Here is a 27,217-nt window from a genome sequence, read left to right as displayed (position 1 = left end):
AGCACATGATTCTATCAGTCAACATAGAGAAAGTATTTGAAAAACTCAATACTCACTCACAAAAAGCATTTGAAATATTCAATATTCATTCATGATTGAAAATCCCCAGACAAGTAGGAACAGGAGCATGGTCTTACTATTTTCATAAGGAATATCTGTGAAAACCCTGTGGCTAACAGTGAACTATGTTTTTGGGCAAGGTATTTAAAAAATAAAAGATAAAATAACTGATATGTGATTGATGACCTAAAACAGTCTTCCAGTGAATTTTGATGACTTCACACATGAGTGGCAGTTAGCTTGAGCGAAGAGCTTTTATATCATATTTTTACCTCCAAATATACATGTATTTATATTAGAGGATTTTAAAACATGACTTTATGTAATTTATGGCACAGCTGAAGCTGGCTGATGAAAAGGCAATGCTTCTTTATCATTTGGACCAGCCGAGCCTTGATGGCCGTTAGTAACTTTGTATTTATGGGAACTGAAAGCTGACAATATTTTGCCAAGAATTGGGGGAGAACGTGCAAATACGCGAAGAGCTGACTTTTCCTTCTAAAAGGAATGCTTCTCAATTCTTCTGTTCTCTGTCTACTTTTATAAATTATTTTTGAATAACTCCAGACAAGTCAGACCACTCATTGAACGAGTCCAGTAAGTATGCAAATCAAACTCTGTGAACAACACTGGTATAAAGTATCTTTTTCTAGTGCCAGAAATTCTAGAAGATGGGCTGATTTTTTATTTTATTTTTTGTTTGTGACTCCTGTATGCCTTCCTTGTACATAACAGATTACTGAAAAAGCATTGTGTGGTGCAGTTATGAATGCTGCATATGAACTACTTTCTATTATTCATGTGAACTGTACATTTAACATGAAAAATTCAAAAGACATGAAATATTTATACCATTAAGGCATCATCTTACTCTGTCTTTTAAGCCAGTAATACAGGAATAGGAGAACATTTTTGGAATCTTGGTGAAATAGTGTATATTGCTATTTTAGAGACAAAGAAGAAATGATACTTTTGGATAAATAGAACATGCAATTTTACTATAACTACCATAATACTAAATTATTTGAGTTTAGAATATTGAATAAAAAATAGTGATGTTGCCCTTGATCCAGCCTTTGACCTCGGGTACTTGAAGCAAACCTTTTTATGAACTTTATAGGAATATGCCAAATTTGTTGGTCCGCGCTCATACTGATCTCCTATTTATATGGTCATCCTCCCCACCCCCAAGAAACTCAGACATATGGTTGAAAGACTTGAAGGAATGGATTCTGAACTTTGTTGCCGAAGCAGATCAGACAGTGACTGTGGCAGTTAAGGCTGAAGTTATTGAGTGCAGCTCTGCTCACAACACACCATATGCTCAGCAAAGTTTCATGCTGAATTATTTTGTTTTTGTTCTTAAACTGAGTGGTAATGCCTGGTGTCAACAATGCCTTTCAATTATGCCATAAGGGATGGCAGCAGAAAACACTGCACAGAGGGACATCAACCCACTCTGATGGAGGGACATCAACTCTGATGGAGGGACATCAACTCTGATGGATGGTCACTACCTATCAGACACTCTATGCTTATCATTGCTCATTTCACTATTTTTGAAATTAATCTTATCATCTCCAATTTACTGCTGAAGAGCCTAACACTCAGGCTGATGTCAAGCCTCGTGTTCTCCAGACTGCCCATTGCTGTCTCCTCTTCTGCAGGGGGAATTCATTGGCAGGCAGGGCCACCTTAATCCCCTGTTCCTAGGCATCGGGCTGGCTCATGAGGGTGCTGTATGTCTGACCGAGTTGTGCTTTGGGACCAACCAAACGTCCTGATGCTGACTCCACAGAGTCAAGTAGTCTCTTTATGCTTTATTCCTGTACGATGTTGGAAGCACTGTTCAGATAACCAGTCAACAGTATCTGCTACCTCATCTATCATAACACACAAATTGAATCCAGGAAGTCCATGCTGTTGATTATCTTATGGGCCCTAAAGATCATTATCCAAATCTCTGCCCATTGATACTGTACAGGATTTTCAAACAGACTTTCAAACTGCTAGGATAATTACAGTGTGAAACACCCTCTGCCAAGCAGTCATGACACCTTTTTGGCAATAATGAGGCAAAAAATCTTCCAGAATAAAAATAACATAAAAAAGTAACCTGCTTGCAAAAACCAATGATTTTTCTTTAGAGAGGAGACGGCGGAAGAAATAGGAGTAATTATGCCAGGCAGTCTCGTTGGCTGAGAGCAAAATTGTTTACCTAAGCTTTTTCCTTATAGATTGAAATCTTGTGTTGCAGTCCAATAGATTGATTTAGCTGCCTCTGCGACTTCCTTTCATTTTTAAGATTAGGCAGTCCATGACAAAGAGGTTAATTGCAACCCAATAGAGCTAAACTAATGTTTTATTAAGAAGAAGTTGGCAGCCTGGGCTTTTAGAGGAACAAATGTTCTCATAACGCCATGAACAACTTACAGTGCAAGCATTCTGCTCGTCATATGCAACTGTCTGTTCATATTACCCCATATCGACCATGTCTAAGTAACATCAGCGAAGTGCTGAGCAATCAGGCGGCCAGCTAGATTTCTGTAGAGGTGAGCTGGGTGATGCGATCGCGAGAGGAGCGAGAGCTGCTGAGGAGTCTTTTTTTCCTCTGACCTAGACAACGTGGCTTTGTGACTTTTTCCAAGTTTGGACTGTAACATGGAGGTTGGGGAAAGATCAAATAAACTCCCCTAGCTAACAATGGAAGCAATCCCAGAGCAGAAAATGATGGACATTAGAGAACTCAACATGGCATGGCTTACAGTAGTGAGAAATCTGGGAACTTCTTGAGCATGTGTCAGTGGTAGCACATGCTTCATCAAGGAGAAACAAGCGCCTCGTTCTTAGAGATAATGGGGGCGCAGGCAAGAGTGAGGCACCATGGGGAGCAAGCAAGAGGCATCCTTGTGGGTTGGTGAGAAGACAAGAAGGGAAACCTCAGGTGACTGTGTTTGGTGTGGCTTTTGCTTGTTTCAAGTGAAATATGTGGGTAGGTGGTGGGAGCAAGGAGGCATTAGAAAAATGCTAACTTATCTGATTGAGACTTTAGGCAAGAGTAGCATGGAAGAAAGGGGAAATAGTAGGACCAACAGGGTCCTGGAAACCTACAAGAAGAACTTTATGACAGGCAGATCTGGATCCTGGGGTCCTCCTCAAACTAAGGCACCAGCCAAGGAGAATATACGCAGTAAGCTTCGAACCCCTACCAAGACCTAGCTGACGAACATGATACTCTCCACCACTGAGTGGAGAGTGAGATCTGACTCTCACATGAACTCTGGTGCCCCTTTTCTGACCATGTCCCCTGGATGGGGAGACCTGGTGGCACTCAGAGGAAGGATAGCTAGTTACCAAGAAGAGACTTGATATTCTGAGAGCATATATAGGGGGAGGAGGTCTCCCTCAGTCACAGACATAGGGGAGGGGAGAAGGGGGGAAGTGGGAGGGAGGGAAGAATGGGAGGAAACAGGGGAAGGGCTAACAATCGAGATGTAATATGAATAAATTAATTAAAAAAAAAAAGAAAAAAAGAATAATGCTAACTTTAGAGGAGTAGAGCCAAGGACAGCAAGAGGGCCCTGGCCAGTGTCCCCAGAGAGCAGTGGGTCTAGCTTCTACTGATTTACATATGAAAAGAACACACTTGGACTTGGCTCTTCTTCTCCACCTTCTGGGGCATGTTGATAGCAAAATCCTACATGATGACTCTGACAACTGCCCTTGACTTTGGTTTCTCTAGGACATAAGAATCCTTTGCCAGTCTCCGCTTGTTAGTCTCTGTGCTTCCCTCTGCCAGAGCTGACCCTGCCTTTCCTTCTCAGCTACTGGCTCTTCAGGTTTTTCCTGAAGACTCACTCCAGAATTCTTCCTTAGTGTTGTGACTCCTGCTGACACCTACTGAGTGTGGAACCTAGCTCCTTTGTTACATTTGCATTTTTTTATTAATTTATTCTTGTTACATCTCAATGTTTATCCCATCCCTTGTATCCTCCCATTCCCCCCCCCCCCCCCATTTTCCCATTATTCCCCTCCCCTATGACTGTTCCTGAGGGGGATTACATCCCCCTATATATTCTCATAGGGTATCAAGTCTCTTCTTGGCTACTTGCTGTCCTTCCTCTGAGTGCCACCAGGTCTCCCCCTCCAGGGGACATGGTCAAATGTGAGGCACCAGAGTACGTGAGAAAGTCGTATCACACTCTCCACTCAACTGTGGAGAATATTCTGATCATTGGCTAGATCTGGGAAGGGGTTTAAAGTTTACCTCCTGTATTGTCCTTGGCTGGTGCCTTAGTTTGAGCGGGACCCCTGGGCCCAAATCTGCCTATCATATTGTTCTACTTGTCGATTTCTAGGACCCTCTGTATCCTTACATTTGCATTTTAATTGTATGTAAGGCAAGGGATATGCTCTTCTCTGTTGAACTTTTTCACTCCATGCCTCATTTATTCAACCAAAGTGTAGTTAGTGCCTTCTACATGTTATACTGATCAGATTATATATAACTGTACACAGACACATTTAGACAAGTGTTTTCTGGGTATTGAAATCAGGGCTTGCTGCTCCTTTATTGTGACGTGCAGCACTACCGCTATGTGACACGAGCTTTCACACTAGTGCATCTCTTTCCTCACACATCTCACTCGCTGCATGGTTGGAGGAGATGAGGGAATGCCAAGGAGCTGAAGGCTTGTGTTCTTCTGTGGCTTAGTGGGTGTATTCCTCCCACATTTCCCCATTGTGCTGAGAATTTTTTTTCTAGGCCAACTTTATTGTACACACAGAACAGAAGTGGTTTCCTCATTTGACCCCGCTGAGATATACAAAGCTCTAGCATCACCTTTCTTAGAAATGAGAGCCTTTAGTAAGAAAAGAAAAAAAAAAAAAAAAAAAAAAAAAGATGAGCTGGGACGTTTCTAGAAATAGCCTATGTGACTGTGATACCCAGCTGACGTAAGAATTATCAGATGTAGTTTATCATGTAGGTGATTGATGACTGAAATAGGGCACCCGTATCATTTATACCCAACCTAATAAATTGATCAGGGCCCACAATGATAAGACATAAATGAGCTTTAGTCTCAGAGAAAATTGAATTAGGTAGTTGTTTTTTGTTAACTTACCTACAGCCTTTAATACCACCATGAAGACATGAACTTTAGTTTACCCAAAGTAAGCCATGACTGCATTGATGTCTTTACTGTCACATGATGTGTGTGTACTATGGTGTGTAGAGGAGGGCACATCCCTCCTATACGGGATTCAAAGAAGCTTCCAGAAATAAGCAATCCTTCAATTGAGTCTGAACTAGCATTTGTCAAACAGATGAGGTGGGGAGAGAATTCTAGACAAGGAGCATGAGTGAAATATAGAGAAGAATGGGGCACTGTTGTATGCAGAAAGAACTTTCCGGAGATTTAGTTATAGTTTGCATTTGCTCTTCAATTAATTTTCTGTTGGTTTAGTGAGGCTGGAAAACAGTAAGAGGAGATTACGGGATATATATAGAGTAAATCCGTGTGGTCAGAGCTAAATGGCCTCTCTTCCAAGGACACACAGCATTATCCTGGAAGGCTCCAAAGTTATGTGAAAGATTGAAACAGGAAAGTGTGATCTGGTTCGCACTTTAGAAAAGATCTCCCCAGTATCTGGCTATGATCTTAGGGGGTTGTCACTCAACTGCAGTGATACATTGTTTGACATGTAAGAATGGAAGGCATGCACATGTAGCGTGACAGTGGGTGTCAAGCTACTGGTTTGGACGATTAGAATATCACCAGATACTTTATCAAGATCAGGATTGTGTGGTGGACATAGGGTTGGCAACATGGAGAGAAAGTAATAATGAGATGAGTTTTGGACATGTGGGGGGCCAGATGTCTGCAGAATATCTTGAAGAGTATGGCCAATGGCAGAGAGGGGTGCGAGTCCAGCATCCTGACAAGAAGCCAAGGTTGGTGACAGAGAATTCAAGTTGATTCTATATGTGGATGATGCTCAGTTTCTGGAGAGCTGATGGTGTCTTTGTTGCCTTGTCGTGAAACCCAAACATTATACAGAACCTCAGGTTTCAGATAATGCTGCCCCAAACCTGATTTTTAATGTTAGTCACAAAGATAAAGTCCACCAAGAAAGGAAAGGACTTCCCATCAGTGGATGTCAGCTTTCTTCTTACCCAATCAATGAACACAGAGAAGGAACCAATTCGATGGCAGCACCTCTAAGCCTGAAGGATTAGTCTGAAGGCTCGTAGCAAAGTCTAGTGTTATTGCACTCTGTGAGTTGATGGCCACCAGTCTCCTAAAGGCCCAGGGTTTTTTTTTCAGTGTTTAGTGAATCATCTGAAATATCATCGTGCCACTGTGCTCATCCCTTTTGGCCAGCTGCAGTTTTCATTTTTAAGGAGTTGTTTGGAGACTATCCTGTCAGTGGATAATAACGTAGACATGATCAAGTACATTTAAAGAAAGTTTTAATAGAACTGAGCTTTTGATCTAACTGGAGAAAGGATAGTTAAGACAGGGCCAGAATATGGCTGGTTTTGCTCTGTTTGTTCACATATCATTGGTATTTCTTTGAAATTAATGATTTTAATAATGGCAATTTGGGTCCGCAGAAGAAATTTTCTTCCCATTAAATTCACATTCCTTTTCTCCCAAAAGCAACTTCTCTTTCAGGAAATATGATTAGGGTTTTTAGATATTCTAAGCACAATGTCTTAGATATCACTGAAACTGCTAATGAGAGAAACAACGTTACAAGGAAGGTGGAGGCATAAAATGCGAGAGTGGCTGGAACTGAGCTTTCCCTCCAGTATATCTCTCTATACAACACACAGTAGAACTATTTTCATTAAGGTGGTAGTAGCTGCTCTAACAAACAATAATAATGTAGTAATGTTATGTAATTTTTTATTAATAAGGAACAAAATTGATTTGACAGAGGAGAAGCACATTAATTGTTCACGTAATAATCCAAAGCAATGGCCCTGGCCTCACCCTTCTATACAGCAATTGGATCCGGTGGCTTTGCCTTCCCCTCAGGCCTTGCCATTTGCATCTAGCTGGTAGAAGGAGGAGGAAGTGCGATACCAACTGACTTTCGAAATACGGATACAGGTGTACCCTGTTTTTGCTTACATTCCATTAGTGAGAACTAAGGACGCGGAACACACAGATGCATGGGGTGCTGAGAAAGGAGTTGCTGGCTAGGCATTTGTTTCCCCTTAACAAACAAAGCAGGCAGGACCACAGAATATTTTTTAACCTATTATCCACCTTGATCACAGGGCCTGCACCATAGATGTGAAAAAGGCACACATGTTACAAAATGCCACAAATATTAGAAATCGTGTCATATTGTCACACTTCAGATATATGAGTGAGTCTACATAGGAATAAAACAGACACTTCTCAGTTTTTCTGGATAGCATGTGGTTGTTGCGAACCTTTGACTGTCTGAGAGAATGCTGGGCTTTCAATTCATTGCATATGAATAAGCAAAACTTTTCTTTTCATCTTCTGAAGGTTGGACAAAATTTGCCCGGTTGACACGGGCTTTGACAAATAGCCGGAGTGTTTTACAGCAGCTTACACCAATGAATAAAACAGAGACGGTCCACAAACATTCACGGCTGGCTGAAGTAAGTATGAAAGGCACTTTGTTTTCAAGGTGGTGGCAGCGATACATTCCCCCTCCAAATTATTCAATAAACACAATTTCTAGGTGATCTTTTTTATTGTGTAACTATAGAAATTTGAAACATGTATTTTTATTCTCTCCCACTTTTGCATGGAAACGTAGCTTAGGGAGTGTGGGATTTAACTGAACAAACGGGTCAGAGGATTCACTCATTCATTTGTGTGTATATGTGTTAAACATTAATTGAGAGTTTCTGCTGTAGTTGGATTTCTATGAAGGATGTAAATACGAATAAGAAAATAGGCTGTTACTAAGGAGGGAAAAGACAGCACAGGAAATGGATAAAGAGCTTAGGATATGGTAGTATTTACCCAGACTTGGGACTCTAGGATTGATTACGAGTGTGAAGTAGTACCTATTGGAGTGAATTCAGGAAAAATAGACGAGTTAGTGCTAGTGAGATGCCTAAGAAGGCAAAGACGCTGCTAAGTCCAGCACCTTGAGTTGTAGTTTTGTCACCATATTGTGGAAGCAGAGAACTGACTTCTGAAGATTTCCTTTGATCTCTACATGTGTATTGTAGTGTGTCCCCACCTCTCTCTCTGTCTGTCTATCTGTCTGTCTCTCTCTCTCTGTCTCTGTCTCTCATTCACACACACACACACACACACACACACACACTCTCTCTCTCTCTCTGACTGTCTCTGTCTCTCTCTCATTCACACACACACACACACACACTCTCTCTCTCTCTCTCTCTCTCTCTGACTGTCTCTGTCTGTCTGTCTGTCTGTCTCTCTCTCTCTCTCTCTCTCTCTATCTCTCTCTCTCTCTCTCTCACACACACACACACACACACACATACACACACACATAGGGCAGGTAAAGAAGGGAGATTAACATATGCCAATGCCCAGAGAAGTAATAGTGTGAGGGATTGATAGGACTTCTTGTGGCTGAATTCAGGTGAAGAAGAGAAATGATCAATGAGATGGTGGGCCTGGGGGTGCTTCATGTGCAGGAAAATGACACAATAACATTTGCACCTCAGAAAACTCACAGATGTAGACAGTTTCCAACTGGCTTCCTTTATAATTCCATGCTTTTATTGTAGTAATTTAGAAGCATTGTAAGGTAGGTTTTACCAGATTGCTGAAGGGAACCAAGGCGTGAAAATGATTGAGAGCCCCACTTGACCTACTGCATTTTTGGAGAAGAAGCAGGTATGAAGGACAGTTAATGGTCCTTGTAGTCATTAACTAAAATGACTGGGGCACAAGCCAGGTATGGTGGAAGTGGGCACATTATAGACACCCCAGGGTGAAAGTCTACCTTTGTTGATGGATTAGAACTGGACATGAGGAAAAGGAATGAGTCTAAATATGTATGTTTTCTTATGGACCACTAGGTAGATGGTGATGCTCTTAATAAAATGACAGATGCAGAAGGAGAGCAAGAAGACACCAGGGAAAGACAAAAATGTGTTCAGCCTTGGGCACATGAAGTTTGAAGTGCCCGATGGAAACCCAAGTGGCAAATATCTGGAGAAATATTTGCATTTGAGTTGTTCACACTAGTATCACCCTCAACTGATATTTATTTATTTTAATTTTTTATTAATTTATTCTTGTTACATCTCAATGGTTATCCCATCCCTGTATCCTCCGATTCTTCCCTCCCTCCCATTTTCCCCTTATTCCCCTCCCCTATGACTGTTCCTGAGGGGGATTTCCTCCCCCTGTATATGCTCATAGGGTATCAAGTCTCTTCTTGGCAACCTGCTGTCCTTCCTTTGAGTGTCACCAGGTCTCCCCCTCCAGGGGACATGGTCAAATGTGAGGCACCAGAGTTGGTGTGAAAGTCATATCCCACTCTCCACTAAACTGTGGAGACTGTTCTGACCATTGGCTAGATCTGGGAAGGGGTTTAAAGTTTACCACCTGTATTGTCCTTGGCTGGTGCCTTAGTTTGAGCAGGACCCCTGGGCCCAAATCTGCCTATCACAATGTTCTACTTGTAGGTTTCTAGGACCCTCTGGATCCTTCTACTTTGCTATTCTCCCATGCTTCTCTCATCTAGAGTCCCAATAGGATGCCCTCCCCTCTGTCCCAGTTTCCTGGTAAGTGAAGGCTTTCATGGGACATGAAATCATAGGACTAGGTGTTTTTACCCTGTTGGCTCACAAAGACCTAAGAGAAAAAGAACTGAACATGAAAGTATAAGGCAGCACAACGCTATGTTGCTCACTTGTCTCCTGTAATGATCATTTGCCTTACTGTTAGGAAAGGTGTTAAAAGTTAATTAAGCGACCAGACGGTCCTGGAAAGATGTCTCAGTGGATAAAAATACTTGCCATGCAAAACTGATGACTTTAGACTCCAGAGCCCCATATGAGAAGCTGGACACAGTAGCCACAGTGCGTAATCTCAGAGCTCCTGCTGGAAAAGGGAGGCGGGGACAAGATCCATAGGCTCACAAGCCAATGATCCCTACTGATTAAATGAAGACTGACACCTGAAGATTGTCTTCTAAGTCCAAATTAACTTCACAGGTGGACCACGGCTTGCAGCCACCTATACAGACAGAACATGTATGTGCATGCACGCATGCACACATGCACACACAGACAGAGACAGAGAGAGACAGAGAGAGGGGCAAGGGAGGGAGAGAGAGAGACAGACATATAGTGAGGGACAGAGGGAGGGAAGGAGGGAATGAGAGAAGCTGGAGGGGGCAAGGGTAGGGGGGTAGGGGGAGAGAGAGAGAGAGAGAGAGAGAGAGAGAGAGAGAGAGAGAGAGAGAGAGAGAGAGAGAGAGAGAGAGAGAGAGAGAAGAACTCTGCTGACCCCATAGTGGGAAGTCAAATTATTTTGAGTTAACTTAGTGAGGAAGAGAGTGATACCATTAAACCCACATGTTCATTGATTTAGATTGCCAGGAAAAGGCAAGCTCAGGCACTTCTCAATTCTTTACAAATACCGATTCTGGTTTGCAGAGGGCTGGGAAATAAAGTATATTCCCTGAATTTAGAGTTCGGGTTTTCCTTAGCTTATAACTGACCTCTTAGCTTATAAGAGGTCTGTTACAGTCTCCCTCCCCTTTCTTCTTTTTTCTAAAAATATGTTTTATTAATTTATTCATATTACATCTCAGTTGTTATCCCATCCCTTGTATCCTTTCATTCCTCCCTCCCTCCCATTTCCCCCTTACTCCCCTCCCCTATGACTGTAACTGAGGGGGACCTCCTCCCCCTGTTTATGCTCATAAGGTATCAAGTCTCTTCTTGGTAGCCTGCTATCCTTCCTCTGAGTGCCACCAGGCCTCCCCATCCAGGGGATGTGGTCAAATATGGGGCACCACAGTATGTGTGAAAGTCAGACCCCACTCTCCATTCAACTGTGAAGAATGTCCTGTCCATTGGCTAGACCATACTTGAGGGAAGGGGCCTGGAGGAGGGAGGGCTGTCTCCCCCTGAGTCCAGAAGCTTTTGCATTTCGTTTCATCATTTCACTTTTATTTCTGAGGGGTTTTCACTCTTGTTCGTCTTCTCATCTGACTTTTCCTTTTCTTTTGTTTTTGACTTAAAAAAAATTTTTTTTTTAAATCAGTGACTTGGGATTCTTAAAGCACATCCAACACAAAACTGCTTTCAATCAGGTCTGAGGTTTGCTGTTTTAGAGAAGGCAAGGGCAGCCAGCTTTTCAACTGAGTCTCCTTCCATGGTTATGCAGGGGGCATGCCCTTGGATTCCCCAAAATAGACCCAAATGAAACACCAAGTAGACACAGGAATGTTGCCTTGTCTATTATACTGAAATACTAAGATAATTTGCTCGAAACAGTTTCCTCTGGAATTTCACTTTTCCAAGACACATAAATTCAATCTCCATTTCACTTGATCTAAATTTGGAGTGGATCCGAGTTTGACAGATTGTGTCCCCACGAAAGCAGTTACTAAACTGTCTATATGCCAACATCCTACTGATGGCCTCCAGCTTACATTGGCTAGGGACAAATACCTGCCCTGTCTGTCAATGGGACCGACTGAATCAAAACCAGTAGCTCTTAGATCTTCAGATGGCAAGAGTGTGGTTAATTGATACATAATCAAATTCAGAAAATGTAATTTTATTCTCACACCATGCTAAGTGGAATAGCACTGAGGGACAGAACTGTCACTCACCTCCTCACAGAGGAGCGTAAAGTAGAGCTCAGGCAGGAGACCTGAATGTCTATGACAAAGGTCAAAATCTCAGCGATTGTGCATCATTTTCTGGAATCCTACCCTCCTCTCACTCCTCCACTGGCCTCTCTCCCTCCCTTTCCTTCCCCTTCCTGCTCCTCTGGGATTCCTGGAGCACTTGGCTAATCTTGTCTGACTAGTGAGGTTTGAAATGGAAAAGGAAACCATACCTTTTCATTAAATGGAAATGGTAAAATAAAGACTTTTCTGAAAACCCACCTAAGGCCAGTGTCATCATCCTTGGGGGGTGGGGGTCTAGGTGTGAATATGCTACACTTTACTAAAACTCATCAGGAGATTCTAATGCTAGCCAGATTTAAAACACACTGAATTACCCCCTGAGATCTAACTATAGAAAGTGTAGATATGGATGACGAAAGGAAGCATTTTCCATCTCCCCTCCCCAATGGAATGGGAGCTGATGGTGGTTGGAAGGTAAGAGAGAAGCCATAATTAAGTGTGGTTCTTTTTCTCTAGCACTCTGTCTCAACATGGCGCTTACTTTCCCTGCTAGGATAAATTGTTAGTAAGTAATTTAAGATCCTAGGGTAAAATATACCTGGGGCACTGAGAATGCAGTTAAGTACGTAAAATATCCTTAAAATAGCTTTAATAGCCCCAAGTTAAAAAACCATAAGTATAATATACAACGAAGGAAAATACTAGTAACATTTTAAAATTGAAAATAGCAAGATATTATATGCTTAGTTTTCAGTTATGTAAGCTTGATATTTGAAAAAAAAAGTTTAGGATTCTTCAAAAGCATGCGCGCACATGTGTGTGTGTGTGTGTGTGTGTGTGTGTGTGTGTGTGTGTGTGTGATGGAAGCTAGCCAATAGAGCTATATGCTAATGCTTTCCTTTGTTTGTTTATGCATTCACATTTTTGATGTATTTCTCAATTAAATTCCCTCCAAATAATGATTGCATAGGTTGTCAAGATACACTGGAAGTGTTAGCTAAGAAAGCTCCATTGCCACATACTTTGGGATTCATGTTACCTTTTAATGGCATTAATGCAGGAGGTGGAAATTTTGGATGTGCTTCCACAACTTTTTTCACATTTTCTAGATTCCAGAAGACAATTCTACGTCCTGTGTTGTGGTTGCACTTTTGCTTTTTCGGGTCATCTGCTTTTCTCCTTCTTTTACTTTAATTAGACCTAACAGTAAGCTAAGACTCATAAGCTTGTATTGATAATTTTTCCATTTGTTAAGAAAAGGTACACAGAGCTAACCCTGCTATTTAGTGTTTTGCCATCTAAGGAAAGCTTGCACCTGAGAAGAAATGCAGTGCTCACCTTAGGTCCTGGTTTTAGAGAAAGGAGGGAAAATCTGGCTGTGTCCTCCCCCCACTGTTCTGTTAGCCAGCAGGACCCTTGCTGAGCAGGTATAGAACAGCTAGCAGGTCAACAGTGAACCCCTGGGGTCCAGGGAGGCCATTAGAAGCAAAAGCATGTTTTCTAAGGTACTAAATATGTGTGAGTAATGAATGATGGTCAGACACCCAAATAACTGTAAGACAGTCAGCAAAAGGCATGTGGTTTTGTTGGGCTTGCCCAGTGCATGGCCAGGGGCATCTGAGACGCTGTGCTATGGGTCAAGGTTGGGCACTGGAGAGCCAGGCCAATGGACTGGTAATCAGATCAACTTTTGAAGTATAGTTGGACTCACTTAGGAACCTTTGAGCAAAATTTGGGGCAGTTCTGGAAAGGGAGAGGAAATAATAGACTATGATTGGTCTAAAACCAAGACTCATGTGACTAAGGGTGTGGCTTGACTCCCAGCAGGTGTGCAGTCGTATCTGCCTTCAGAGGCCTTCCAGTCGTTTATGTCCATGGTTTCTTTCTTCTAGGTCCTTCAGCTGGGCTCAGACATCCTTCCTCAGTACAAACAAGAAGCGCCAAAGACGCCACCACACATCATTTTACACTATTGTGCTTTTAAAACTACCTGGGATTGGGTGATTTTGATTCTTACCTTCTACACCGCCATCATGGTTCCTTACAACGTTTCTTTCAAAACCAAGCAGAACAATATCGCCTGGCTGGTGCTGGACAGCGTGGTGGACGTTATTTTTCTGGTTGACATCGTTCTAAATTTTCACACGACTTTTGTGGGGCCGGGGGGAGAGGTCATTTCTGACCCTAAGCTCATAAGGATGAACTATTTGAAAACTTGGTTCGTGATCGATCTACTGTCCTGTTTACCTTATGACATCATCAATGCCTTCGAGAATGTGGATGAGGTAAGTTTTTGGGTTTTGCTTTTGGTGTATTGGAGAGCAAATGTTCTGATAACAGCAGAGCAGAGGGCTTGCACAGATGATAAAGACGTCTTTTTCAGCATTTCTTTGGGTCTCTGGTAAAGACTGGTGTGAGCATGAGGTGGCATGTGATAACCACATCTTACACCAAAAATATACAGAGATGGTATAGGCAGGGCCCTACAATCCACTGTAAGACTGTGCTCCTAGTTAACTTAAGGGCTTTCCTTTAGGCCCTATCTCCTAAAAGCCTGCAGTACAACCCTGGGGAAGAAGCCCCTAAATATGGGTCACTGGGGGGAATGGCTCACATCCAAACCATAGCAAGGACTAAGTGTTCTCACCACAAAAATGGTGATGGACAGAGACAATATATGTGTTAATTGGCTGTATTGATTCATTCCACAATGTTTATGTAAGTCAGAGCGATATGTACACCTTAAGTGTATGTTTTTGCCAGTTGATAAAGAAGACAAAAGTAAGACTCAATTCACAGAAAAGAGTGTAAGTAAATTCATCCCAGGACAATGAGATGTATCTGTGATTACAAGCTTGATTGTGCCATAATGTGCCAACATAAAGTCACTTATTCTAAAGACAGGGCAGAGTAACCTGCTCCGAGATACCATTTTCAGTTATAACCTTGAAAGGTCAGAGCTGCATTAAAGACACCAGGTTGGTGAGTATGGTAGCCGAGGGCATCTGCTGCTCACGTCTCCCTTCACTGTTCAGCGTGTAGTCAGCAGTGTCCTGGGCCAAGCTTTGCCATGGAAAGCCAGTTGCTCCCACTTATTTCAAGCTCAGAATTCAGAGGCATCACCTCGGTCTCTTGAAGCTGGCCGCAGTGGGAATGCTTACACTGCAGAAAGTAACAAGAGCAGGAGACTGAGCCCCTTCCGCTTTAGCTTGCCAAAACCAGACAACACACCAAATAAACACAGTTGTCTGAAGGTGGCTGTATTTCGGACCTGATTAAGTATCACCATGAAGACACAGTTGCCAAAGCTACTCTCAACCTGTGACTAAGGGTAGAGGGAGGACCGTCACTAAAAGGAATTATGGGATGGCTTATTTTTGTTGTTGGTTGTTATACTCTTGAGGCTGCATTTTAATTACATTTCTCCTTTCCCTTTCCTCCCTTCAAACCTTTCCATATACCCAACCTTACTCTCCTTCAGATTCATGGCCTCACCTCCCGTCACTTGCTATGGCATATTGCATGCATATGTGTATTTGGAAGGCTTTTGTGCTGGTGTTCTCTCTTTCTGCAATGCATTATGAACTTTTCTCACCAAATCTCCTGTTAACTCTTTTATTGGTGCCACATCTTCATTGTGTTTTGAAGTTTCACCCCTACCTCCTATCATTCATCTTCTGTATCTCCTCGACATTTATACTAGTTAGATTCTTGCACAGTTGACTCTGGCTTGGCACCTGCTCCTTCCAGGACCCGAACAAAGCAGTGTGGAGTGAGGCACTGTCACACGTTGCTCAAGGGAGTAAAAATAGGTAAAGGGCTCTGTGAAGAACAGTTGGCAATACCTTATTTTAAAAAGAACAACTTTAGAGGAAATGACTTAAATCGCTTAGGAGATTTATTTATTTATTTATCTATTTACTTATTATAATTTGTTTCTGCGCCTCTGAGGAACACAATTATCTATCTTTCTTTTGCCGATTGGGGTTTAGGCTTCATCATAGGCTTCTTCTCCTGGAATCTGAGCTCTCAGACTCCTTTCCTCCCCACTCCATTGCCATTAACTTATTTCTCATAAACCTAGGGCATCCTTTTGGTTCGATAAACATTGAGTGTTTATAGCCAATAGACTCTATGTAGCTGAGGGGTCCGGCATCTTGTCATTGCTTTTCCTTCTGTGATCTTTCTGTTTTTCCCAAGGGTTTCTCATGTCTATGTACTTATCATAAGCTTAATCATCAAATTTCCACCCCTTGCTTAAATGTCTCTGTACTGTACCCAATGCAAGAAATATCGAGAGTTTGCTTAGCTGCCATATTCTTGGCTTGATATAATTTCCCTTCAGGAGTTTGGAAGGTGTGATACTACTGCATTCCACCTTCCAGTGGTTCCATTGAAGAAACTTGAAACCATTGTAGCTTCTGGCCCTGTTTTCTCTTTGTAGAGGCTTAATGTATCAAGAGACTTAACGTGTCAAGGGTTAAAATTGTCTGGTGATGTGCATTAGTACAGGGTCCCTTTCATATGTTTTCACAGATATTGATGGAGTGGCCTTCTTCAAACTCAGAAAGCCTGTTTTTTTGCTTTCATATTTTCTTTCCAAACCATCATCTCACTGTTGCAACTTCTGGGAGATTTCTTTACCATTATTTTCTGACTTTCTTTGACCATAATAATGCTTCTTTGCTTGACACTAATGCAGCTAAATTTGCTTTTGCATCATTCGTGTGCACTTAGTGTGTAAATTGCTATATTTAATGTTCTGTAATTGTAGATTATTACACCCAATGCATATTTTATAAAGACTAGATAGATGCTGATATTTCTCACACTGTGAAGCTTAATTTATTCATATTTACTGTGATTAAATGCATTCTGCCTTATATTAGGGCATTGTATTTTCCATGCTTTTCTTTTCTTTTCTATTTTGTGTGCTGCCTCCTTGGTACTTTACCCTCTTCTGTATGGGCTGAGGTTTCCCTCAACACACTGGACCATATTTAGTGCCTTGAATATATCCCTGTTAATCCATGACTCTTAAAAAAATGTTTTTGAAACAAGGACTCCTTGTGTAACAGAGCCCTGGCTGTCCTGGACTCAATGTTTAGATCAGGCTGGCCTTGAACTCACAGACTGCCTCTGCCCCCCCAGGTGCTGGGATTAAAGGTCTGTGCTTCCATGCATGGGTGACTTTTGAAATTTTACATCAGCGTTTGACTTAAAATCCCCAAATCTTGTGAGAATCTTCACCATTCTCCCAAAGAACACAAAGACTTTTGTTCATATTCTTTAAAAAAATTAAACATCTATTTATTTTGTTATTTTATGTGTGTAAGTGTTTTGCCTGCATGTATGCAAGTACACTACAGCCTGTGCATGCCTGGTACCCGTGCAGATCAAAGAGGACATCAGATGCCGGTGGAACTGTTGTTGCAGATGGTTGTGAGCCACCATGTGGATGCTGGGACTTGAACTTGGATCCTTTGCGAGAGCAACATGTGCTCTTAACCACCGAGCCTTCTTCCAGCCTCTGTTCACTTTCTTTAAATTTAATATACTATATTTTGGTTCCACATTGTTCTTAGCTTTCCCCTTTACTTATGTTATTCTTTTGCTTCATTGTCAATACAATCCACAAGTCCATCGGTTGCCTCGCTTGCACTGTTTTTTAATGCATTCTTCACCCCCTGATTATGTTCCAGAAGACTTGTCTCTTTGTTAACCTCTCATTAGATAGCATGCAGCTTTCTTTTCCAGGAAGGCTTCCTTGCCTTCATCTCAAAACTTCTAATTAACACCTTCATATTTCACCTTTACTGTGGGCATGCAGGTGCATGAATACGATTAAAATTATTTTAGTTTTAGTTTTAGTCTTTGGATGATCTGGAATCTTCTGCCTAGCCTAGGACATGCTTTGTTGCGAGATGGTGGCTCTGTCTCTGTCTTGCCTTACGTTTCTCACAAGGCCATTACAAGGATTGAGTGTGAAAAGACACTAGCGAATTTCACTTGAGAAATTCTACAAGCCAGTGAGGCTGTTGTTGTTTAATTTGTTGGGTTTCCTCCATAGAGTTTGAGTGTAAATCTTGAGGTGGTGAAGAATGCGTTCTCATGGTTCTTCTTCATTGCATGGATGTGCACTGGTGGCATGAAGCAGGGGCTTGGTGAGTTCTACAGTGATGTAAAGATGAACTGGAACTTAAGCAAGGAGTCACACCAGCAAATGGGGACTGGGGACTGTGAGAATATTAGTCTGAAAATTACAGTTTAACCCTTTATTCCTGATGTGAGGAGAGTGACGTAAGGCAGCTCACTATCACTCTATTTTCAAGACCCTCGACATTTTCTCTGACGACAACTCAATTTACTAGGAATTTGTGAACTGGGTACTTGCTTTTAAAAGAAAACTATCAGGCAGGAAAGACAGGACCCATTTTAGAAAGCTTTTGGTCTGAAACTAAGGAATATGAATGTTCTAGAAATCATAAGATGGAGGTTAAGAATATTCTTTCATGAATCCTAAGAGTAGAGTTTAGCTCATTTGTAGCGTGCATTTGAACCAGCATGAGGGGTCTAGAGAACTTGATTTGGGGGGATTTTAGGGGAGCTGGTGGAAAGTACATAAAGAAATATTGGGTCTGCAGACAACACACGAATCAGTAGCAAAGGGGCTACAGAGATGAGATGATGATGGGTGATATGACTACATGGTAAGCCTGTAAAAATGGGCCAGAACCAAGCAAAATCACAAAAAAGATCATCCATGCCCTGATGCTGCAGGGAAGATAGAAGAATCGATAATGGCTAAGTGGAAGTTAATACGAGTTTTAATTTTTAGAAAAGTGTTTTGAAACAGTGTCTGAATTATTGTTTGTTCATAACTACACTTGTCAAACTGCCACTCACAGATTTCATGTTACCTCATACATTTAAAATTGTAATTTTACTTCTAGTTATCATAGAAAGAATTTAGATTCCAGAAGAGGATAATCACGCTGGCAGATGTGAATGAGTTTCGTCAGCCTAGATTCTCTCTGTCCCTTTTGCCACTTCAGATCTTTTACTAGGAAGAGTAATGGTAGACAGCATTATTTGTACTGCTATTATGTTTTAAATTAAAGTAGAACATTAAAGAAATCCTTGGGAGAGTTAGGAAGGCATTGGATGTAGTTTCTTCTGTGTTACTTCTGCCATTCACTCTAGTAGTTATTGTACATGTGAGGTAATCTTTTGTACAAGTGTATATTGTGGGCTGAATAATTCTCCTTTGTCCTTTCCCTTCCCCACTAGTCCTTTTGATTTTCATAGACAGTTTATTTCTACTTTCATATCATATGAACATACTTGACTTTATATATGTGTACAAAATATAGGAATCACAAATAAAAGAAAATATGCCACATTTGTCTTTATGAGCTGGCTCAATTAATTTTATGGCTACTTCCAATACCTCCATCTTTCCCCCTAAAGGACACAACTTTGTTCCTTATAGGTGAAATAAATTTCATGTGTGCATATATCATATTTTCTTTATCTATTTTTTTGTTGTTGGTTGTCTGAGTTGAGTTTATAACTTAACTACTGTGAATAGTGATGATGAAATGCATATTTATGTGCACGTTTCTCTGTGATATGTTGAATTGAGGACCTTTGGGTGTTTCTTGGCTATACAGGAGGTCTATTTTTGCTTTTTGTAGGAAACTTCATACTGATTTCTATAGGCAGCTGGACTAGTTTACATTGCAGCAGCAGAGTGAAAAGGTTTCCTTGAGTACACGCCCTCATAGCATTTGTTGCTATTTTTTTTGATGACTACCATTCTAAGTGGGATGGCATGAATCTAACTGTTAATTGTCATTTTTCTGATGTCTAATGAGGCTGAATATTTTTTCAAATGTTTGTTAGTTATTTGTACTCCATCTTTTGAGAGAGACCTTTCTCAAAAGCTGACTTATTGATTATATTATTTAATTTCTTCTTGTTTAGCTTTGTAATACATATATATACGCGTATGTACACACACACACACACACACACACACACTCCACAGCTATATGTATAGCTAGCCAAGATTTGCTCCACAAAGTACTTGATCTCTTCAGTTTATTAATTTAAAATTTTTTCTGAGTATAAGTTTTTAAAATATGAGGTTACATTTGTCAACTGTTGGCATTATTTATGGAGTAACTGGGGCTTTAGTATTAAAGTTCTTGCCTATACCTGGACCTTGAAAGTGTTTTGCCTAATTTTTCTTTAACTGTTTTCACATTTTTAACTCAAATATTAAGGTTTTTGCTGTATCTGGAGTTTACTTTTGAATAGGGTTAGAGATTGGGATCTAGCTTTATTCTTCTATAAAGGGAGATCCAGTTTGCTAACACTGGTCGGGAAAGGGGATTTTCTTGACAATGCACTTTTTGGCATCTTCATTAAAAGCCATATGTTTTCCTCTTTTGCAACGCAAAAGAGTCAGAGGGTCAGGGAATTTGCAGTGAGATTGTATCTCCTAGTAGCATCAGAAAGAAGCGCCGTACAGAATGTCTCACCAATATGATGGCTCATATGTGAGCCAAACAAGGATGCCACCAACGACTGTGCTGAATTTGATGGAAAAAGCCCATGAGGCCTCAACCTGCATGAAGAACAACAGGCAAGAGAAGAAACCTGGGAAGAGGCTGAGGTGGTCTTCCCTAGGAAAGAGCATGCAGTTGCCTTCCCAGGGCCAAGTGGGCATCCCTAAAACATATATGCAGGGAACGTTATAAGGACTGAATGGGTTGTATTAGGCATACACACACACACACACACACACACACACACACACACACACTCTCTCTCTCTCTCAATAACAATTAGTGGGGGGGGGGGAAAGGCCATGAATTTGAAAGGGAGTGGTAAGAGATATATGGGAGGGTTTTGTGGAGGGAAAGGGAGGGGAGAAATACAATTTATAATTTCAGGAATAAAAAAGAAATCATGTGTCTTAGCTATGCAGGTTACATATGGACCCTTTACTGTGTTCCGTTAATCTACATTCCCAATGTTAGGCAAGGCCATTCTGATAGTCTTACTATGGATATGCAGATTCATTTGAAATCCGAATGGGGGGTCCATTCAGCATTATTCATTTTCCTTAGGATTGCAATTGATACTGGGATCTTTTGTGCCTACAATTTTAAGACTGTTTTTCTGTTTCTTTGGGAAATGGTATTAGAACTTTGATAGTGAGTTCATAGATTGGTAAATTGATTTAAGTTTGTTAAGTTAGTGGCCTCGCTTTGTCTCTTTCAAACAGATTGGTAAGTTATAAGTAGCCGAAATTAAATTTTTGGTTCTAGTGGTTGGAAGCACAGGGTGAAGGGTCTGTCGTGGGGTGGGGGAGGGGGGGGGGGGGCGTCCGGTGAATGTCTTACTGCAATGTCTCGCATGGCAGAAGGTGGGAGACACTAACTTAAATATGTGACGTTAATTATTCATGAGATGGAGCATTCAGGGACTAAGTGCCTCCCATTTGGTCTCTTTTCTCAACGTTGATGCATTGAGGAACACAGTTCAATGTGAGTTTTGTAGCAGGCAAAGTTCTTCAAAGCTCTGAGTGGTGCTCAGCCTTTCTTGCTATTTCCTACTGGATGACGCCACAGCACCATTCATCTTCAGAGGGAGGGAGGGTGGGAACGGGAAGATACAAGTGAGATGTAATCTGGATAAATTATTTAAAAAAAAAAAAAACTAACAGCAAAACACTAAATTAGAAACAAACCTGTGAGTCATAAACCAAATTATGACATAACTGTACCTTTACACGCTAAATTCTAAAAATAGCCTGATATATGTAAGGCTTATGTTATATCATAACATGCTCACAATTACCTGTGAGGGGCAAAAGAAGTTTCAGAGCTTAGCTTTTAAGATTATTTGAAAAACAGACTTTAAAAAAGAGCATCGTAGAGTCATAGAAAAATGGTGGGGAGGTAGAGAGGCTTCCCATAAGTCCCTCACCCTTCTACAAGCAGATTCAACCAATGTCAACAGTCCACACCAGCATGTGCATTCATTACAGCTGATCGGGTTGCCTGGCTTCATAGCATTGTCACTCAAAGCTTGCATTTAGTTGAGGACTCATCCTTTGCCTGTTTTGATGGTGCATGAGGACACAAACACATTGTTGTAGTATAGACATTTATTTCCACTGTCCTAAAAGCCATCCTTGCTCTGCGTCTTCATTCATTCTTTCTATAAACTCCACATGATCATCAAATCTTAAGGCATCTCCATAGCGCTGCCATTGGACACTATGGCATATGCTTCTGTCATATACCACGGACCAGTGGTTTGCAGGTTTTCCGGGTTTATCTTCTCTCCTTTAGTAATAGGAGTTCAAGGTTCCTCGACGGCAGCGGTTCTCAATCTTCCTTTAATACAGTTTCTCATGTGGTGGTGACCCTCAACCATAAAATTATTTCATTGCTACTTAATACCTGCTTTCATGGATCATAATAAAAATATCTGATGTGCAGGATATCTGATCTGTGACCCCCAAGCGGGGGGCATGGGGGGTGGGGTCGTGACCTGCAGGTTGAGAACTGCTGCTCTACGGTCTTTCCAGGATCAATAGCTCATTCTTAGTGCTCAGCAGTGTGTCATTGTCTAGGTGGATGCGAATTTATTCACCTACACAAGGACATCTTGAATGCTTTGCAAATTTGTCGGCAATGAGTAGGCCTGCTGCAAGTGTTTGTGTGCAGATTTAGATGTGTATATAAACTTTTAGCAATTAGAGTCAGTCACTGCACAGAAGCAAGGTCACTGTGTCATACGATGAATACTTAGTTTTTCAAGAAACTACCAAATTTTCTGTCAAAATGATTCCGTTTTGTATTCCCATCAACAGTGGCTGAGTTGGGAGTTTGTTGTCTCACAACTTTGTCAACATTTGTTAAAGTTAGTATTTTGGATTTTCTGCCATTTGAGTGGTTCTTTGTTGAAAGATCATTTTACTTTGCAGTTCTCCAATAACATAATGATGTTGAATATCTTTTCAAATGCTTATGTGTGGTCTGATGATTTTCTTCAGTCAGTTATAAAAAGATCCTTTATTCTTTTATTAATTAAGTTTTTGAAAAAAATTTTGAGACAGAGTCTCCTGGTCGCTTAGGTTGACCTTGAACTCACTATGTAGATGAGGCTGGTTCTGAGCTCCTCATCCTCTTGTCTCCAACTTTTTATTTTTCAAGACAAGGTGTCTCTGTGTAGCCCTGGCTGTCCTGGACTCGCTTTGTAGACCAGGCTGGCCTCGAACTCACAGTAATCCACCTGCCTCTCCCTCCCGAGTGCTGGGATTAAAGGCATGCACCACATCTAGCTAGGTTGTTTACTTTCTTATTGTTGAGTTTTAAGAGTTCCTTGTAAATTTTGGGGAACAGTTATTTATCAGCTCTGTCTTTTACAAGTACTTTTTTCCTACTCTCTGATATGCCTTCTTACTCTCTTCTTACAATGTCTTTCACAAAGGAACTAGCTACATTGTATTAAAGTTGTATTAAAGTTTAACTGATCTTTCATGGACTGTGCATTTGGTCTTATGCCCCCAAAATTGGCATTGGCTGGAAAGATTGCTCATTCAGCAAAATATTTTTTTTTGCATGTTAGTGTGCTTGCAATCCCAGTACTTGGGAGGCAGAGACAGACACAGGTCTCTGGAGCTCACCAACCAGTCAGTCTAGACTACTTGATAAATTAAGCGCCAATAAGAGACCTTGTCAACAAACAAACAAACAAACAAATGAACAACAAACATACAAAGAAGCAAACACACACACACACACACACACACACACACACACACCAAAGTTGGACAGCACCTGAAGACTGACACCTAAGGTTGTCCACTGACATATAAGCACATTTAAGCACATAGGTGCATACCTAACCACCAACATACACATGCTCTCAAAAGAATTATTACTACAACTAAATTGATCTCAATCTTTCTCTTTTCCTGTGGTTTGAAGATGGATTGTCTCCTGTCTAACTCATTATTTAATCTTCACTATGAGGTTGTAAAAGGCTGAGCCTGGTTAAACATTCTGAGGATGATTACGCCTGTGCTGTCTGAGTGGACTGAGCCACCTATAACAGCTCCTTGGGTTTCCCGAAAAGTAGGCCTGTGATCAACAACTACTTGGTTAGGTCTCTTAACTGCCTTAGAATTTCTAGCAAGACACTTCATAAACTATGTTCCCTTAGTCTTGGATCAGAATCATGAAGACAAATAAAAGTTCTTTATAAAATAGTCAGTGTGTTTGTATTGTGTTGGCAACAGAAAATGGACTGAGACATCTATGTTACCCACCACAAGCTTTATGCTTTCTGTTTTTTTATTCAAGTGTATGATCTATTTTGAGTTAATTTTGTGTGTGTGTGTGTGTGTGTGTGTGTGTGTGTGTGTGTGTGTGTGTGTGTGTAAGACATAGACTATGACCAAGTGCTTTCTTTTTGGCTTTTTATATTAATACATGTTGTTCTACTTGTTTTTACTATGATTTGTTAGAAAAAAGTTATTGTGCTTTAGTTTGTCCCTTCAATCAAAAAATCCACTGAGTAGTTGCATGTGGCTATGTGTTATGTGTTTCTGGGTTGTGTGTCCTGTATTCACCTTTCTGTCAATTCTTTTACCAATCCCATACTTTCATGATTGCTGTAGCTTTATAGCCAACCTTGTAATTAGGTAGAATTGACCAATCCTCTGGCTTTGTTCTTTCCCCCAATAATATGCTGGATATTCTGTTTTACTTCCCTATATAGATTTAAAATTATTTTGTTGATAACCAGTAAAAATTTGCTGCTATATTTACTGAGATGTTGTTTTATTAATAGTTCAAATTAGGAGGAATTAGTATGTAGGTTATAATGAGTGTTACTATCCATAAACATGGAATACCTTCATTTTTGGCATCTTTTTGCGTGTATGTAGCTTATGTGTCTATGCATGTTCAAAATGTGTGGGCATACATATTTGTGCAGGAATACATGCATATGCATGTGCTTGTGTGTGAGTACGTATGTGGCAGCCAGGGGTTATCATTGTGTGTCTTTCTGATTTGGTGCCTTTCTCTTAGGTTTTGAGGAAGAGTCTCTTTGTTGGACTTGGATCTCCTTGATTTGACTAGTCTAGCTAACCATTGTTCCAAACAGAGATCCTCAGTCTCTGCTTCATGAGTGTTGGGATTATAGGTCAGCCACCATATTGCTTACTGCTTGTGTGGGTGCTGGGGTCTGAACGACAGCTCTCCTGCTTTCATGCCAAGCCCTTTAGCCACTGAAACATCTCCTCAGCCCTCGTTTTTGTAAGAGTTCTATATATTTTATCATTTAGATCATAAGCATATTTTTATATTTGCATATTTTATATTTGAGAGCAGCACTAACAAATAATACTGTGGTTTAAATGTCCAATTTCATGTGTGCATTGTTGATTTATAGGAGTTTGTAATTGGCTATTTGATATTAACTTTATTTCTCTTACTTTTCAAACAACATACCATTTTGTCTCTTTTCTTGTCTTATTGAATTAATTAGGATTTCTATTATGATTTACAAAAAAGTAGTGAGAGAGGAGGTGTATCAACAATGTTCCTGATCTTAGTGGAAAAACTTCTAATTTTTCACTATTAAGTATGACTATTTATTGTAAGACTTTCTTTAGTTTTCTAATTTTTGTCAAATGGATTTTCTACATTCATTGATATGATTATACAATTCCCTTCTTTAATATGTTGGTTGGCTTTCGAGTGTTGAATCAACTTCTAAATCTTGGCACAATTCTACTTAGTCACAGTGTATAATGTTTTATTCTACGTTGTTGGATGCAATATCCGAATATACTGGTTAGGATCTTGCATTTACGTTCATGCAAGACATTAATCTATAGTTTTCTTATAACGTCTTTAGCTTTGTGGCGATGCTGGTCTCATGACACACCAGGTGTGTTCTGGAGTAGCCTCTGTGCTTTTATCTACTGGGAGTCGTACAGAATTGGAGAAGTTTCTTTCTTGAATGTCTGAGAGAACTTACTGCTGAACCCATCAAGGCATGATGTGCTCTCATTTTAAGGGTTATTATTCACTAGTCATTTTTTAATAGATATATTCCTACTTAGATGTTCTACTTCTTATATGAGTTTTAACAGATAATGTCTTTCATAAAATTTTCTCATTTCATTGAAGTTATCAAGTTTATTGCCATAGAGTTCCTAATATTTTTAGATATATTTTGAATATTTATATTTGAAATTTTGTAATGGTGTTATCTATGTTGTGTCTCCTCTCTGTCTCTCTCTCTTTTTCTCTGTCTCTCATTCTTCTCTCTTTCTGCTTCTCCTCCTCCTCCTCTTCCTCACAATTTTTGTTCATTGAGTTAAAAATATATTATATTGGTCTTTTGAAAAATCAGCTGTTGGGCCTATTGATTTCCTTGTTTTCAAGTACTTTGCTTTTCCCTTCTAATCAAAAATTTTTTCCTTAACTCTATTTGTGCCTTAATTTGCTCTTGCATTTCTAGGTAGGGTGACAATTTAGAAAACTGGCATTAGAATCTTTCTTTTGTTGCAGCATATTAACTTTCCCTAAACATCATCTTCACTGTGCTCCACAAATGGTATTATGCTGCCTTTTCATTTTTACATAGTTCAAAATAGGCTTAATTTCTCTTTGAAAATTTCCTTTGGCATAGATGGTATTTTTCAAGTATGTTATTATGTTTTCCAGTATTTGAGATATTTTTCTAGATATTGATTTCTAGTCTAGTTTAATCTTCTTGTCATCCACATTGCTTCATTTCTGGTACATTTATTAACCATAGATGTTCTAATAATGATCTGTATTTTACATTCATGTTTTGATGAGTAATGCATTTGTAGTTCACCCACTTCAGTGAGGAATTGAAATTGTATAAAGACCTTTAAATATCGAAGAGTTAGCATTCTGCTGACTTCCAAACAGATTGAAGGCCAACCTAGTCCTTGCCCAAATTAGAGGCTCTTCCTGCTTGAACATCTTGGATTTCCAATTCCAACCTAACTGCTATTCAATTTCTACATTGTTGCTATTCTGCTGAGGCATTACTTGGATTATCCATTTCTTGCTAATAATGGTGGTGAAGGGTCAGGAGGGACCCTTCTCCCTTCTCTCACACATAAGAAGGGATTCCTTTGTCTGAGTGGTGGCACTCAGAGGAAGGATAGCAGGCTACCAAGAAGAAACTTGATACCCTATCAGCATATAACCCTAACCCCCTCAGTCATAGGGGAGGG

The 27,217-nt window shown here is 40.4% G+C and overlaps 1 protein-coding gene across 1 annotated transcript in view; it reads left to right on the top strand.

Moving 5' to 3' along the window:
• Kcnh5 (potassium voltage-gated channel subfamily H member 5) overlaps nucleotides 1-27,217 on the top strand; it is a 270,367-nt gene that overhangs the window by 24,554 nt on the left and 218,596 nt on the right. Inside the window, exons 4-5 of the mRNA XM_051147630.1 lie at nucleotides 7,590-7,705; nucleotides 13,800-14,192. Coding sequence (XP_051003587.1) covers nucleotides 7,590-7,705; nucleotides 13,800-14,192 — 509 coding nt within the window. The remainder of the gene's footprint in view (nucleotides 1-7,589; nucleotides 7,706-13,799; nucleotides 14,193-27,217) is intronic.

This window comes from Acomys russatus, chromosome 1 (genome assembly GCF_903995435.1).
Source record: "Acomys russatus chromosome 1, mAcoRus1.1, whole genome shotgun sequence".
NCBI lineage: Eukaryota > Metazoa > Chordata > Mammalia > Rodentia > Muridae > Acomys > Acomys russatus.
The sequence above is the reverse complement of the archived record's forward strand: the minus strand, read 5'-3'. Positions and strand labels throughout refer to the sequence as shown.